General features: G+C 35.3%; 1 protein-coding gene across 4 annotated transcripts in view; it reads right to left on the reverse strand.

The window, feature by feature from the left end:
- Positions 1-16083, reverse strand: part of LOC126968890 (tensin) — a 183117-nt gene that overhangs the window by 140091 nt on the left and 26943 nt on the right. For 2 of the 4 annotated variants that reach the window (XM_050814027.1, XM_050814028.1), the window contains exons 2-3: positions 9142-9247; positions 8624-8661 (exon numbers count right to left, since the gene is read on the reverse strand). In XM_050814027.1, the coding sequence (XP_050669984.1) occupies positions 8624-8661; positions 9142-9247 (144 nt within the window). Of the gene's footprint in view, positions 1-5810; positions 6462-6613; positions 6743-8623; positions 8662-9141; positions 9248-16083 lie in introns of those variants that run through there. The other 2 variants (XM_050814029.1, XM_050814031.1) reach the window with 2 other exon arrangements.

A 16083-nucleotide genomic window follows, 5' to 3' on the forward strand; every position in this document is an offset into this window, starting at 1 on the left:
TACGGTCAAAGTGTTTTTCAGACTTTTTTATAAATAAACGTAATAATTAAAAACAATATTATCTTTCATTTTACTTCAATATACCTATGTTATAAAATAACATTCACAAGTAAGGCCACAATTTTTTTTAACCAAAATCGTAAAAAATTAAGGTGGGCGGTTAATTGTGCCGCTGAGTGTACTTATTAATAGCCCGGTACACAAACATTTTACTAATAATAAGCGTTTGGAGAGTTTTAAAAATTGCATTTGGGTCCATACCTACTTTGTGTGATGCAATCAGAACTATTCGGTTCACTTTATCACCCTACTCCAATTTAATATCGCAAAAAAATTCACAATGAATTGGCGCCTAAATGAGAAAACTCAATGAACAATCATAGAAAAATGACAGGATCCAAATTCAAATGTAATATTTTGTTTATTTTTAATTGTAACAGTATTTATGGTCAGAATAAGTACATGTAATAGAGAAAATGGAATTCGCTGCGAGATAAAACAGAATTACAAAGGATGTATGCGCAAATAAATTATTAGTATTATTCAAGTACATAAATATGAAATGTCCCTGACCTAAGGACGAAGTCAGGTTGCTAGAGAGGCGAGCTTAGCACAAGTATGAGCTCGGAGCGCCTGATCGCATGAGACGCAGGACCAGGGCTGTCAATAATACATATTATATTAAATATTAATATGCCACGCGCGTTGGCACAGGGATGGAACTTTGTCAAATTAACGTTTGGTGACAATATATAGTTAGCAAGCAGTCATACATTTAAGTATGACTGGCAGTGCTAACGACAACGACAGTAAAACAACACTACAAAAGGGTATATTCACTTTGTGGGTACCATGTCGGTATGGTAGGTACCACAGCTTCTGCCTTCAAGCAGTAGAGTGCCAGCATTATTGAGAATCGATTGACGGGCGCCGTAGCTCAAGGTGTAACTTAGCAAAGTGTAACCAGTAGTACGTCTCAAAGTGACGAGCGAACTTCCAGTGCCGGTCAGATATTGAATTTTTCAAGAATCTTGAGCGACCAAATTGACGAGACCAATTTCGATCAAGAATCCTGAGCGGCGCTGATTGTGACTAGAATTAGATTAATTAATTAGATTATATATAAAAAACGCAATTATTTTTATACTTTTTAGTGCATATTATATCTATTGTTTTGGAATAGTGTTTTTGAAGTCTGTTGTTTTTTTGTTAAAATATTTTTAATTTTTTGATTTTTTGTGAATTTGAAGTACACATACTAACAATTTATCCATATATGTGTAGATTGAGAGTTGACTAAGAATTGAAGAGTTCCTTTACTTTGTCATGGATTCCGAAATCAGAACCTAACCAAACTCTCACCAAATTATCTTTGAAGTATATCCTTTTCAATAAAAAAAGAACTATCGAAATCGACTGGCGCGATATTGAGTTATTCGTAAATTTATCATCCAGTTTGCTATACGTACGTATAGCAAATTTAAGACTTTTTTGGTTTTCTCGTGGATACCATTGTCAGATCTGGACAAAATTCAATGGGACCACATGGGAAGCACCAGCTTTCAAATAAAAAAAGAATTATCATAATCGGTTCACCCAGTCGAAAGTTTCGAGGTAACAAACATAAAAAAAATATACATACCGACGAATTGAGAACCTCCTCCTTTTTTGAAGTCGGTTAAAAACCGTTCATATGAGGGCGAGGATTGGACCGGGGGACACGAATGTGAGAGTCACTCCGTAGCGACACATTGTTATTAGGGGGTCAATTCCAATTCACAATTCTGTAGCTACTTTTGTTTTAGCAAAATTCACCGTAATTTGTAAAATAACGGCGGTCTCAGTTCTACGAAGACGTTGAATGTTGGTATTATTTTAAAGGCAAAGTATAAGTAATACTATAATATTTTTTATGTTATTGCCGAAGGGGGAAAGTTTTTTTTTAACAGTATTGTAGCACATATCTGGGCGCTTTATTTCAATATTTCCGAAAACCTTTGCTTCGTATAAAAATATATTATCTAATATATAAAATTCTCGTGTCATGGAGCTAAACTTTGAACTCCTCCGAAACGGCTTGACCGATTCTCATTAAATTTTGAATACATATTGGGTAGGTTTGTAATCGGACAACATCTATTTTTCATCCCCCTAAATGTTAAAGGTGGTATTTTTATTTTTAAATTTTTTTTACATTTTTTTTTAATTTTGTTTGATTATGAGTCAGCATTAAATACAAACAACTTCAAATTTTCACCCATCTACGATAAACAGTTACTTTTGTATCGCGATTTTAATATCGGCAATACAACGTTTGCTGGGTCAGCTAGTAATATATAAATATCCTGTTTATGTATCCGCTTACACACAACGCAAGAAAGGACCTGGGTCGCTCACCTACGCTAGCGCCCGCAAGTAAAGGGCTCTATTTGATCAACAATATCTCTTAAACTATTAGACCGAGAGCAGTGATTCATATATTAATTTGTTAAGCAAATGAAAAAAAAGGATTAATACTGTAATACGCCGAAACATTAGTAGTTGTCAATGCTGGTGATCAATAAGTAAGTAATGGAATATTAAATCAAATTAATTCAGTAAGACATTATCGCGAACCCGCTACACTCACCCTGATGAAGGACTTCCAAATGGTCCGAAGTTAGTCGGTACCCCCTTCTATAAATCGTGAGTAAAACCGTATTACTAAAAAACAAATGAATACATATATTTATGATGTTCTCCGACTTTTTCTATCAATAATGATACAAAACGCCAACGAAACAGTGGCAACCCTAAGCATGACCCCTGTATTTCAACGTCGCTTTTATATTGTTTTATTTGTTAGCCGAGAGGCAAATACCTTCGTCTAATACAATTTACAGTGTATTGAACCAAGGTCTAAAGCTGCTTCAAAGTATCAATAACTCACAGTTGATTAAAATATAATTCTAATTAGATCTGTGTCCATTACCAAAAATAATGATCAAAGACTTTTAGTTTTTCTTAAATTAAAATAAGGGACGAGACGAGCAGGACGTTCAGCTGATGGTAATTGGGTAATTGATACGCCCTACCTATTACAACGCAGTGCCGCTCAGGATTCTCGAAAAACCCAAAAATTCTGAGTGGCACTACAATAGAGCTCGTCACCTTGAGACATAAGATGTCAAGTCTCACTTTCACTAGCTACGGCGCAGGTTCAGACCGAAACACAGTAATGTTTACACATTACTGCTTCACAGCAGAAATAGCCGCCTTTGTGGTACTCATAATCTAGCCAGCTTCCTGTGCAAAGTAGCCTCCCACTGGTTAGTTTAAAGAACGTGCCTGAAAACCAACATCTACCCAAACTATATTATAATGGGGGATATCCACGGCATGTAGCTTCTTACCAAATATTTAGTTAACGTATAGTTATAGTTAAACAAACACTATACCGAAAGCTTGAATATGTGGGCCATATAATGCGATATTCTAAATATGATCTGCCACAGCCCATAATACATGGAAAGAGAAAAGGCAAAGGAAGACCTGGCCGCAGGCGAACATCCTGGCTTAAGAACCTTCGCCTGTAGTTCCATATGCGTATAAAATCGCGGTGAAGAAAATCCGGTTAGCCTTAATGATTGCCAACCTCCTATAGGAGATGGTACTAGAAGAAAAAGCTCTCGCGTTCCGTTCGAGCGCTCTTACCAACTGAGCCAACTGTTCTAGTGACGTATCGTTCATAAAATCTCGTATGCTTTGTTCAACTCTCAGGTTGTGGCTTCATCTACACTCTACAGGATCTACACAGTTAATAAAATCGTTCATAAAATTTTGTTTTCAGTTTTATTTGTGTATGAAACACTAAATGGAATGTTGCTTAAGTTAATAATGTACATGAAAATAAAGAGAATTTAAAGATTTTTTTAAAAAACATAATAATTTAATTTGCCGTTGTCTCTGCTCTTATCTTATTTCCGAGGGGGCAAACAGGCATTCGGCTCACCCCATGGGAGGTGTGAGATCAAGAGATGACCTGCCCACCTTTAGAGTGTGAATTCTTAATGTCTTCACAACTCTCCATTCGAGGTGGAAGACATTCTTAATGTCTTCCACTTCGTCTCGTGCTTACAAATTACACCCTCGTACATCCGTACGAGGGTCCGAATAGTTGGAAGTTAGACATCCGGCTAACTTCCCCCATTGATGAACAATGTATAATTTATAAGCACCATAATTATCAACGCTCGGGAATGGAGCTGACTTCACGGTGGGAGATCATCTCCGCTCAGCACCTAGGTAGTTAATAATATGGTACTGAACACGATTATTTTTAATTTAAATACTAGGAAACTAAATAAAGTAAGGTTCGTAGCCCTGCCCGAATTTATTATATAAAATAAACATAATATAATTGACCCCGAATACTTCAGAGAAAATACGCAATGTATCCAGCGGGGATCGAACCCGCAAATTGTGGCTCGATAGACACGCAACGCTCCAGACGCGAGACGCATACGAAAGCCGTAACGGCACCTGTCAAAGTAGATTTAAATGTCAGGGCTACTTGATTTATTTTTATTTATCTAAGGACCCATACAGTTACGAATATTAAAAAGAAATATAAGAAAAATCACTGACATTCAGTCGGAATTCTTTAACACAAACACAGGTTTTTAAATTTGGCTCATTCGTCATATCTTCTTCAATTTATGTTTTTAAACTGATAAACTTCACTTCTAGGATTAATACACAAATAAAAATTGAAAAGAAAATTTTATGAACGATGCGGGACTCGAACCCATGACCTCTCGCGTTCGGTGCGAGTACTCTTCCAACTGAGCTAAGCGTTCGAGTGACGTATCGTACATAAAATTTTGTTTTGAAATTTTATTTGTAAATCTTCGTCAATTTGTTCATTTTTTTTGTCACCTAGCCTCAAATAATAGTTGGTCATCAAGTACCTTCGCATAGCACCAAATTTATTTTCATAGTTCTATTATTTAACATTGGGAGGTTCCTTTACACAGAACGCCGGGTAAATTATGGGTACCACAACCGCGACTATTTCTGCCGTGAAGCAATAATGTGTAAGCATTGCTGTGTTTCGGTCTGAAGGGCGCCGTAGCTAGTGAAATTACTCGGCAAATGAGACTTGACTTCTTATGTCTCAAGGTGACGAGCGCAATTTTAGTGCGGCTCAGAATTTTGGTGGTTTTTCAAGAATACAGAGCGGCACTGCATTGTAATGGGCAGTGCGTATCAATTACCATCAGCTGAACGTCCTGCTCGTCTCGTCCGTTATTAAAATCATTTTCGCTTATATATCAACAGCTTTACTAGATTAGGTGACAATCACCCACCTATAATGCTCCTTGCTTTCCATACCTAAAAGGAGTCACGGAAATGGTAAATAAACCATCTCAAATATTCGACGAGTAGGGCGTATCAATTACCACCAGCTGAACGTCATGCTAGTCTCGTCCCTTTTTTTCATTAAAAAAAATTGAGCAATAAGACTTTTAAGTACAGTAGAGCTCGAAGCCCCCTTGAAATTATTATACATTTTAAAAACCAGTTGTTAACTTAAGTTTTAATTATTATGACGGGAAGGTACTCATGACATATATTTTATTTATTTGATACCGATATTTCGATCCAATTGCATGAATGGTCACGGCGGGACTGAGTACCTACCCGTCATAATATTTACAATGTTAAAGTTCCGCGATGATAAAAGTTTAAAAACATTTATTTACTTAAGTAACAAACAGTACGACATGGATAAAAATACTTTATGCTAGTTATAAAACTACTGGACCTACCCGCAGACTAGAGCTTCCTGAAGAATTAGTATTACTGCTGCTGGTACTGAGCCGTTTGTTGAACATTGTAAGAACTATTCTCTCACCACAGCCAAGTCAAAAATAAAAAACAACTAAACATATCTAACTAGCCACTGTCTTAATAACACTCACTTTAACATTAACACACGATTCATAAACTTATAATCCACTTTATAAATTAGGCTACAACTCTGAATAGTTATTATGTAAGTGATTTTCAGTTGAAATTCCTATCGCACTGTAAATATACCTGTATTATGAAATGGTATACGTGACTTAAGAACCGATAAGACCGAAAACAATGGCGTTATCGCTCGCAATCGTCATTGCCTATCAGTAAGTATTTAGGTACAGTAGTAACTGTAACCTTGGAATTAAACCGGTAACATAATCCATATATTCGTGAATGTAGCGTGGCACTTGTCTAGGAGACCCGGAAAATGAATTACCGTGCGCTGTTTGCTTGCCTACAAAGAGATTTCCATCTCGAGTTCAAATTCACGAACTAGTTTCGAGAAATTTTACACCGTCACGCTACTCGTTAGATTTTTTATACGAATTACAAGTATTCTGGACGAGGATAAGTTTTTGCAACTATTTAAAGTTCGTTGACTTTATAAATGTCTGTATTAGACCATTCTATTAGAAAGGTACTAGTAGCATTTATATAATTAATTATTACAACGAAATTTTATAATTTTCAAGTATAAAATTATTGCTATTTAGTTCGCAATATTAAATGAAATTTATTATAAATGTTAATGCAGCACAATAGTCAATACTTCTTTCGAATGTTTACACAACGCTGTCACACGAAGCACAACGGCTTACTGTTACGATTATTTATAGCGGAATGTTAAGCCTCTAGATGTAAAGGGACACACACGAACAAAGAGGACTGAAAGTGCGCGTTTGCGAGTCAGCGCGCGCGGCGGAACTGTCCTCGCGTGCCGCCGCTCCTCGACAGATATTTTGCGAATCCTGAGAGTGGAGACAGTGACGTCGCTCGTTGAGATCACACTTCACAAATCCTCCACAACTGCGAGCCACTGCCTCCTGTACCCGTGTCCACAGAATAGACATTGTTCATAAATATATTGCCAAACGACGCATATATTCGTACTTTTTGATATATTTTCGTTACCCATTTCAAAGTATAAATACAATATTGCTAAACACTTGTACCCACCAGACCAATGCGATCTTTCATTACCTATTAGTGTACTCTTTTGAAGAATATTTAGGAAAATGCACATGTAATTAATTATATAATATTATATTCCTAAGCTTATAGTTAATTTTCAATTACTGCTACATTTTTGCTACTTTGTCACCAAACATGTTTTAAGTTTACTAGTATGTCTAATATGTTTATTTTACATCTAAACAATTAATGGATCTCCTCGGTCTGTTTGAATTATATAATATGTTATTATGCTTGAATATGACTGTTTGTTTCCTGAAATAAATAAATAACTAAAAAACTTCGTCGTCTCTACATTTGCATAGCGCGCGATTAGATCCGCTAGTATTATTTTATAAGCTAGTACGAAAATTTCTACAGTATTACAGTAGTTAGTTATTAATTTATTTAGTTTATTAATTTAATGTTTTACACTGCGTTACAATGTGATATGATATGTAACAATATAATTTACATAACACAGTATATATTATATTATTACTATGTAAGATAGAGTTGCAGGTTGTGAAAGAAGCTAGATACTAGTAAACGTTACTATTATCACAAATTAATACTAAATCTGTGTTGTATACACATGTATTGTATTCGTATGAAGGGTATAAAACTGTACCCACAAATAAATACTTAATTATTCAACTTTCACCGCCACAATGTTTGGTTTTGTTTATATTTATATTATTGTTAGCCATTACATTCGTTTGTAATTCTTAGTCACTCCAGTGCCAATAGGACCTCATTTACATTTCGCGCCCGCCGAAGCCAGTTGCCGCCATTTTCAACCCACGCTAAGCACTCTTAAAATATCAGTACGAACTAAATGTCATTTGTCAATTTGTAATGGCTAACAAGGCTCTACAAAAATCTGTTGCTGAACATATTAAATTTAAAATGATCTATAAATTATATGGTGGATGTTGTCAACAAGTAGGTATTATACAGATAAATAAATCTTTGATAAACAAGACGCAAATTGTTATAGATTATTGGGGCCCATTGTGAGGGCTTAGCTAACGAAAGTATCCAATTTCGTCTTGTTAGCAAACAATGAAGTCGTGACCGGAGGCTGTCGTTGATTATTATCATCATCAATATTCTAGTGTTTTCTCATGAATTTAACCTTAAGTCTTAACCAAATATGATTCACGTACTATTTGGACATACAAAATGATATTAATAAATTTATAGCTGTCTTAAACTATCCATAAAACATTATAATAATGTAAATACTAAGCAAAAGGTTTCAAAGTATATTGTATATATATTTATGTCATAAAATATTGTGTAATATTATATTAGCTAGTTAATTAAACACACGTACTTATTTAATTTAAACGGAATGATAATCTTGAAAACAGCGCCATCTAGCAATTTCAATGTAAAATATTGAGCATCAATTGCTACATTGCGCAAGCGACTCTACATTTTTTATCGTTTTAAGAAATTTAAACTAGAGGGCTCTGCTTTACGTGTTACTAGTTACTGACGAAAATAATAATTATTGTTCATTATCATATAAAATTGTAGTCGGCTTAACTTATTTTGTATTTTTTTTAACAATAATATCAGTAAAAGTATTATGTGTACGTACCTTGCTCTGGCATGTTGTATGACACACATATTTGCAAACTGAAACAAAAGGTATTATTCAAAATCAACATCATGACTTCGTTCTTAAAAAATATTATTTTATGTCAATGTTAATTATTTAGTTATTATTATAAGTTATTTTACGATTAGTCTTGACTTTGCTCGCGACAATAATTGTCTTCGACTGAACATTTCATCATCATTCAAACATTGTTCAAAATTTCATGGTTTCCAATTGTATTTTTATGTACCGCACCGTTTATTAATAAAACCAATATGTCTTACAACATAGTCGATGTACCATTACGTATTTCTTTCTTATAAATAATGCAACGTACCAATAGTCTTGATGGGTAATCATTGACCTCTGAATGCCATAAATTCTCGGATATCTGTACGTATGATGTATTTATAATTATGTAGGTAACATAATATTGTTATACGTTTCTACAATTATTTCGATCGTTAACGTACAAGAGATGTTGATAGCAAGGAGAATAGGTTAAAGGGGGATTGTACCTCTGCAGCATGAGCCATTGTGTACGGGCTGGTGACACCAATGACAACACCTGGGATTCTTGAATGTTTTGCTGCGAAACGCGTGCGTCTGAGGAACCCCTTCCTTCTGTAATAAATAATAACAATAACATATTAAAACATTACTGCTTCACGGCAGAAATAGGCGCCGTTGTGGTGCCCATAATCTAGCCGGCATCCTGTGCAAAGGAGCCTCCCACTCCTCCGAATAACCCGTGATATGTGCGGTGAAGATATAAGAGTAGATATCTAAATTACTACTTAAGGCGCGGTCATACCTCAATATTCACAAAAATTGGATTCTTAGAGAGTCGATTACAACATAACGCAATGAAAATATTCCGACGCAAAAAATACATTACACAAAAAAGGACTTAAAGAAAAATTTGAACCGAATAGAATATTGATATATAATTTGAAATGTCCAATAAAAAATTTGGAAGTTGCTTCCCAAAAATAAACTTTGGAGTTTCAAATCTCTGAATTTTCAGCAATAACAACAATCTTTTTTTAAAGAATTTAATAGAATTAGTATTTTTCTAAAACTTAAACCAGAACTTAAACTTAGAACAATTATTCAATTTAATATGTATATTTTGAATAAACATAAGAAAACCAGTAAAATAAATGCCCATTTGCAGCTTAGCCTCATGATCAACTCAAATATTGTACTATTGGTTGTATGTAGCGTTTACAATCCAAGTCAGTCCGCGCCTTAAATTGAAGTATTGGGTAAATTTACAAGCTGACTCCGAACATGTAGTCTAGGCAAAAATAAATAATATGTACTTTAAAAAAAACTAAAAAACATGCTTTATATAAAATTCAACTAAAATATGTGTATATATACACTATTTTCAATTTAAATTTATTTTCTATTTTTAGTTGAATTTTCTATAAAAGCGTATTTTTAAAACTATTAAGTACTTTAACATCAATTCCTGCCTTATCGACTACAGATAAAAATTATATAAATTGACAAAAATCTTAGTTTGCTAATTTTATAATGGTATATATATATATATATATATATATGGTAATATAATTATCTTATTAAATTAGTGTATTGTCATCGGTCCTCGATAAATCTACAAAGTTTGAATGAAATCTGGCCGTTTAAAGTGGGTCAAAATCGCGTCTGAAGGAGTCAGTTACAAACATACATACAAACATACATACAAACATACAAGTCAAGCTAATATAAAACGTATATAAAATTAAAAACCTTCTTGGCAAGAATACCAAATTAGGAATATTTAGCTAAAGAGAAAGCTACTAACAATCTCATTGCAGATTGTTGTTAAGTTTTGACCTAAATCCCGAATCCTCAGAAGAAATAACTATTGTTAATAAATATCCGTTTTGTGTCCGGTGAAGCTAGGTAGTTGAGCTGAGGCCCCGGAGTCCGTACCTGACCGATGGATGACCGGTGGGATCCGACAATAGATTACATCCAAACCGCGGCAGGTGGCCCGGCCCCGCCATCGCGTGAGCCCATTCATAGTCCGCGCATATCTACCATTCAGTTTTATGTGCCTTTTATAATGCATTTTGAACTTTACAGCTTTTTAAGAGACAATAAATCATTCGGGTTTTATTGAAAAATAATACTTCCTCATGTTTCCTGGTTTAGTTTATGAACAAGTTTGTGTTGGCGGAATTTAATAAATAAATAAATAAACAAGCATCACCCCGCTACGTCGCCCGCATAGATGTCGTTTATTTGACAGGTTTTTCAAGAGTCCTGAGCAACACTGCATTGTAATGGGCATGGTGTATCAATTACCATCAGCTGAACGTCCTGCTCGCATCGTCCCTTATTTTCATAAAAAAAAAGTTTTAAACAGTACCTTCAATTTTATTTATATGTCAGTATGATGATATATATATATATATACAGCTGATATTTTTATTCGAGTCGATCTAATACTTTCCAAATGGACCTGAGCTTTATAGGAGCTACACCTTAATAGAATATACAATAAAGATAATCTCTATAATATAACTATTAACAGCCGAAACTTAAAAGCACAAAGTTTTTATATTAGGTCATTGACGTCATGTTTCAGTATACTAGAGCTTGGCGCCAGTGCGCAGGCGCAGTGATAATGGCGCCATTTGCGGACCAGATGATATTGTTGTGATGCTCTCTGGCGTTATTATATTATTAAATATAACAACTGATTCACACATACAATCTCTATCAATAACAAACTGTTTCGGATCTACAAACTCGCTCTATTTTAGTTTATTTATTTATTTGTGTATAACTATGGTAGCTGACAGCTTTTTTAACGTATAAATTTCGTTACATATTTAGGCAATCACCAATGTTCGCTCAAAAATGCGCGAAGAATCCTAATGATTGTTCATGGAAATATATCTATTGACCATAGGGAGTGACATAACAATACATATTGCAACAACACTTGGTAAACACGCGATAAAGCTAAAGTTCGTAAAGAGGATTTGACATGGGGAGAAGAGTGGTTCGAAACTACCAGCCGATTTTAAAATCATAAAATAACAAAATTTGTGTACTTCTACTACCATTGTAGAAAAGCAAGAAGCAATTAGCCAAGTGCGAGCAGTGATCTCAGTAATGCGAGTTACTGTCTAACCATACTGCTGACATACAGACGGACTGTCGCTCTGTCTACATGGCATGAGAATTAGTATCACGCCCAATAATCTGATCAGCTGCCTATTTTTTTTTTTGGCTTTAAACAGTCGCAAAGTTACAATTTTAATGTTATTTTATTACTTTGCGGAAATCCATAATTATCCAAATTATTTGAGTTTTCTTTAGTGTTAATTCCGCCAATATTTGTCTTTAAGTAAGGGTATTAAATATATATAATTAGGGTATAAAATAACGGTTTCCGGCTCATTTGATATCCCAGCGGAAACTCCATAGGGAGTGCCGCTTGCGCCTCTCTCTCCCCATGAGAAGGTCGCCTTCGATGTAGGCTTAGAGGGCACCTGCCCAAAGCCAACTGCAGGTGGTGTTTAGTGGGTAGGCACCTAGGTTTTCACGTGAGTCCCACATAACCAACGCAGACTTAGGCTGCGTTGGTATGCATGAGCATTCACCACCTCCCTCCCGTCGTTATCCCGGAGGGTAGCCCATTCCCTTGCTTGGGCGCAAAAAAAAAACTCATTTGATTCAGTCTCGTGCCAGATATTGGCGAGTCAACACGTTCTGAGGATGCCTCGTGTAGCGGCGAATTGTTTAAAGACAAATATTGGCGGAATTAACACTAAAGAAAACTCAAATAATTTGGATGTTATTATTACTAAAGAGAAGACTTATAATGCCGACAATTACAATCATAAAATGTATCACTTATTAAGTATGGAAGAATAAGTTAAGTCCAAATAATTCAAAGTTTAACACGTGGCGCACCACCTGCATGGAGCAGCTTGCCTCATCTGCACCAACATTTGCCTAAAAGAAATCAACAAAAACTGCAGACACAGTAGCATCACACACCGTATTGTCAGCAGTCTCATCAAAAGCACGCTCCATTTGAAACAGGAATCAAATATCACTGAACATCTGCCGACAACAATAACCCAGATGTTTCGGCTATTGGAGGCTATTTGTGTTTTAATATAACATAATTGATTAACTCAGGTTCATTTCAAATGAAGATCTTGTAATTGTATTACTGCGGAGGTTAATTGTCCATACCAAATGTATGTTCATTAAGATATCCAACTGAACCAAATCAAATTTAACTTGAGAGTTGTAATTTTATGCAAATACATACTATACATTATACTAACATCATAAAATATGACTTTCTTAATGATACCACAGATTAGGAATGGAGCGACCGCCCTCAGGCTATTAAATAATAAGTTTAATTGTACAATATTACTTTGTAAACATATTTTTTCGAGGAAAAAAAAGGTCGCTGAGTTTGTTGCGCCCGTTCTTTTCAGATCTGAGGCATAATTTTTGGAATGGGTGGAAGTTTTTGACTTTCAATAAGTGATGTCACATCCTATTTTGAATAAAAATATAATTGAATTTAAATTTGAATCAGCTACAGATCAGACACTTGCTCTGTACGAATTCCTACTAATATTATAAATGTAAATATAAGTTTGTTTGTTACGCTTTTACACCGTAGCTACTGAACCGATTATGCTGAAATTTGGTACAATGATAGACTTGAGCTTGGGAAAGGACTTAGGTTACATGGTTCCCGCGGGATTTGTGAAAAAAGCTATAACTATACGAATAGTAGGTTTATTTTGCCATAGCAATCTTCCTCTAAGAGATCTTTGGTAAGAGACCTTCTATAATATGTTGGGAACGGGAACGAAAACGGGAACCGGAACTAGAATAGGACATGAGATAATCTTCAATTCCAAACTTGCTTGATATTTTTAAAAACCCTTTATCTACGCGGATGAGGTCGTGGGCATCAGCTAGTATTTAAGAAGAAAGATAAATTATTATATAATTATTTAAGAAGAAGAAACCCCTTAATTAGTAAGAATAATTTTCATGTTAACATTTTATTTAAGTTATAAAAATTTTTGGCAACACTCTTCATATAGAATTATTAATAACTTGAAATAACATATGTGACAACACATTATTACGCTCATTATTTACGACATGCCCATAACAATACAGTGCCGCAGGATATTGGAAAAATCCAAATATTCTGACCGGTACTACAACTGAACAAATAAATAAATATTATTTAATTACACAAATACAATTTGAAAAACACAATTTTATGAACGATGCCGGACTCAAACCCACGATCTCTGGCGTTCCGTGCCAGTGCTCTAACCATCTGAGCTAACCGTTCGAGTGACGTATCGTCATAAAATCTTGTATGCTTTGTTCAACTCTCAGGTTATGGCTTCATCTACAGGATCTACTTTACAACTGATAACCTGTTCAACCCCATTATTTGTATCTTAGGAAATTGAATTGAGATGTCGCTCTTGTAAATCTAAACAATTTGTTATGATAATGTAATCCTAGAAGTGAGGGTTATCACTTCAAAAACATAACAAACTTTTTTAATTATTTATGCTAGGTATTAACGAAAGAACTTGCAGATTTTGCCTTGAGGCCAATGAAACGCCTCTTCATCTCCACTGCAATTGCGTCCCACTAATGCATAAGCGTAACACGATCCTTGGCGATTATACCCTACTCCCACTTGCTGTTTGCAATAAATCGCATCAAGAAGATACTGCGGTTCATAAACGCGGCAGGGCTTGACGACGACCTATAAGTAAGAGTGGCGAGTAGTTAAATTCTGGACGCGGTGTTACTAGGATCCAAACAGGACGAGCCATATAGCCACCCTCCGCTTCTTAGTCCCTGCACTTCGTGTTAGATATATAAAAGCTACCCCGTATCGTATAGTTAGCGCGTGTGACCGGCGCATGTTGATTTTTGAAGGACGTTTGTTATCTCAGGCACGTTCACGTAACAAGGAAATATAAATCTTCTCTAAATTGATTATTAAAGCGGCAAAAGGTAAAATTATCCCTCAACGGCCACGATTACAATGATGTTTTCACAACAATTATGTTTTTACACAGTTTCTTATCAGTTAATGGATGTAATCGTTGAGTATCGTTATAATATTATGTAGATGAATATCTTTTGTATTTTGGTAGAGTTCTCGTGACAGGCACCGTCATGCTCGCTTAATGCCACTGCTTGTAGTGGCGACGTGGGGCGGGTCGTTCCCTTCCTTAAAATATAGTCGAGGGAGGCGATGGCTGGTCCATGCGTCATGTTCGTGAACGGGTGCTGCTTGTGATGGCGGGATGATCCTCTCACCGGGAAATCTGATGTATGTTTTTTATTTCTTTTATTTTTCTGTTTTTTTTTAAATCTGCCTTCCGAACAAGTTGTAAGAAAAACAATGACATATTTCAAGTGTAATGCAATTTACCTATGAAATAAAAATATTTTTGTTTGTTTGTTTGTGAGGTGAAAAGATAGAAGACACGTATTATAAGAATAAAAATATTGTTTAGTGACAGTGTAGGTCGTTTTTTTATCACCACTGTTCTATATAAGTGATACCAGTGGGAGACTAATTTGCACCGGATGCCGGCTAGATTATGGGTACCACAACGGTGCCTATTTCTGCCGTGAAGCAGTAATGTCAAAACATTGTATTTCGGTTTGAAGGCGCCGTAGCTGTTGAAATTACTGGGCAAATGAGACAACATCTTATGTCTCTGGTGACGAGCGCAATTGTAGTGCCACTCAGAAATTTTGGGTTTATCAAAAATCCTGAGCGGCACTGCATTGTAATGGGCATGGCGTCTCAATTACCATCAGCTGAACGTCCTGCTTGTCGCGGCCCTTATTTTCAAAAACACAATTTTAAGATATATAGAGATAGAGATATACTCAAACAACAACTAATAACTAAGTAAGTTGCAAGTGCCCGCGCCATATCGTACCCAGGAACATTGAGTACAGACAAGACAAGGGACTTTTGATGAAGGGTTCGAGTGAAGACTCAAGACTAAGGTGGCGAAGATAACGGCGGAGAGTCGATAAATCAACGGAACGGTGCTGTGATAGAACCCGCATTTTTTGGTGTTTCTACCAGTGAATGTACGACAGTGTACGGCATTCGTTTTCGTGAGATTTTCAATCTATTTTTGTAATGACAGTAGCCGACTGTATGATGACGCAATAAAATTTCAATATTATATTCGTCTATTCCCCAAAATTACATAAATATGTGCATAAAAAAATAGTGCGTTGATTGAAACAAAGTACAAGTCAATATATGTTTGTGTGAAATTTATCAAAATAAAGGATTGTGTGGTTTTATGAAACCACGGTAAAAGTGAACTTTTTTTTTTAATTTTAGTAATTTCACTAAAAAATTTTGGAATAATATTCCATTAAGGGTATAA

This window comes from Leptidea sinapis, chromosome 17 (assembly GCF_905404315.1).
Source record: "Leptidea sinapis chromosome 17, ilLepSina1.1, whole genome shotgun sequence".
NCBI lineage: Eukaryota > Metazoa > Arthropoda > Insecta > Lepidoptera > Pieridae > Leptidea > Leptidea sinapis.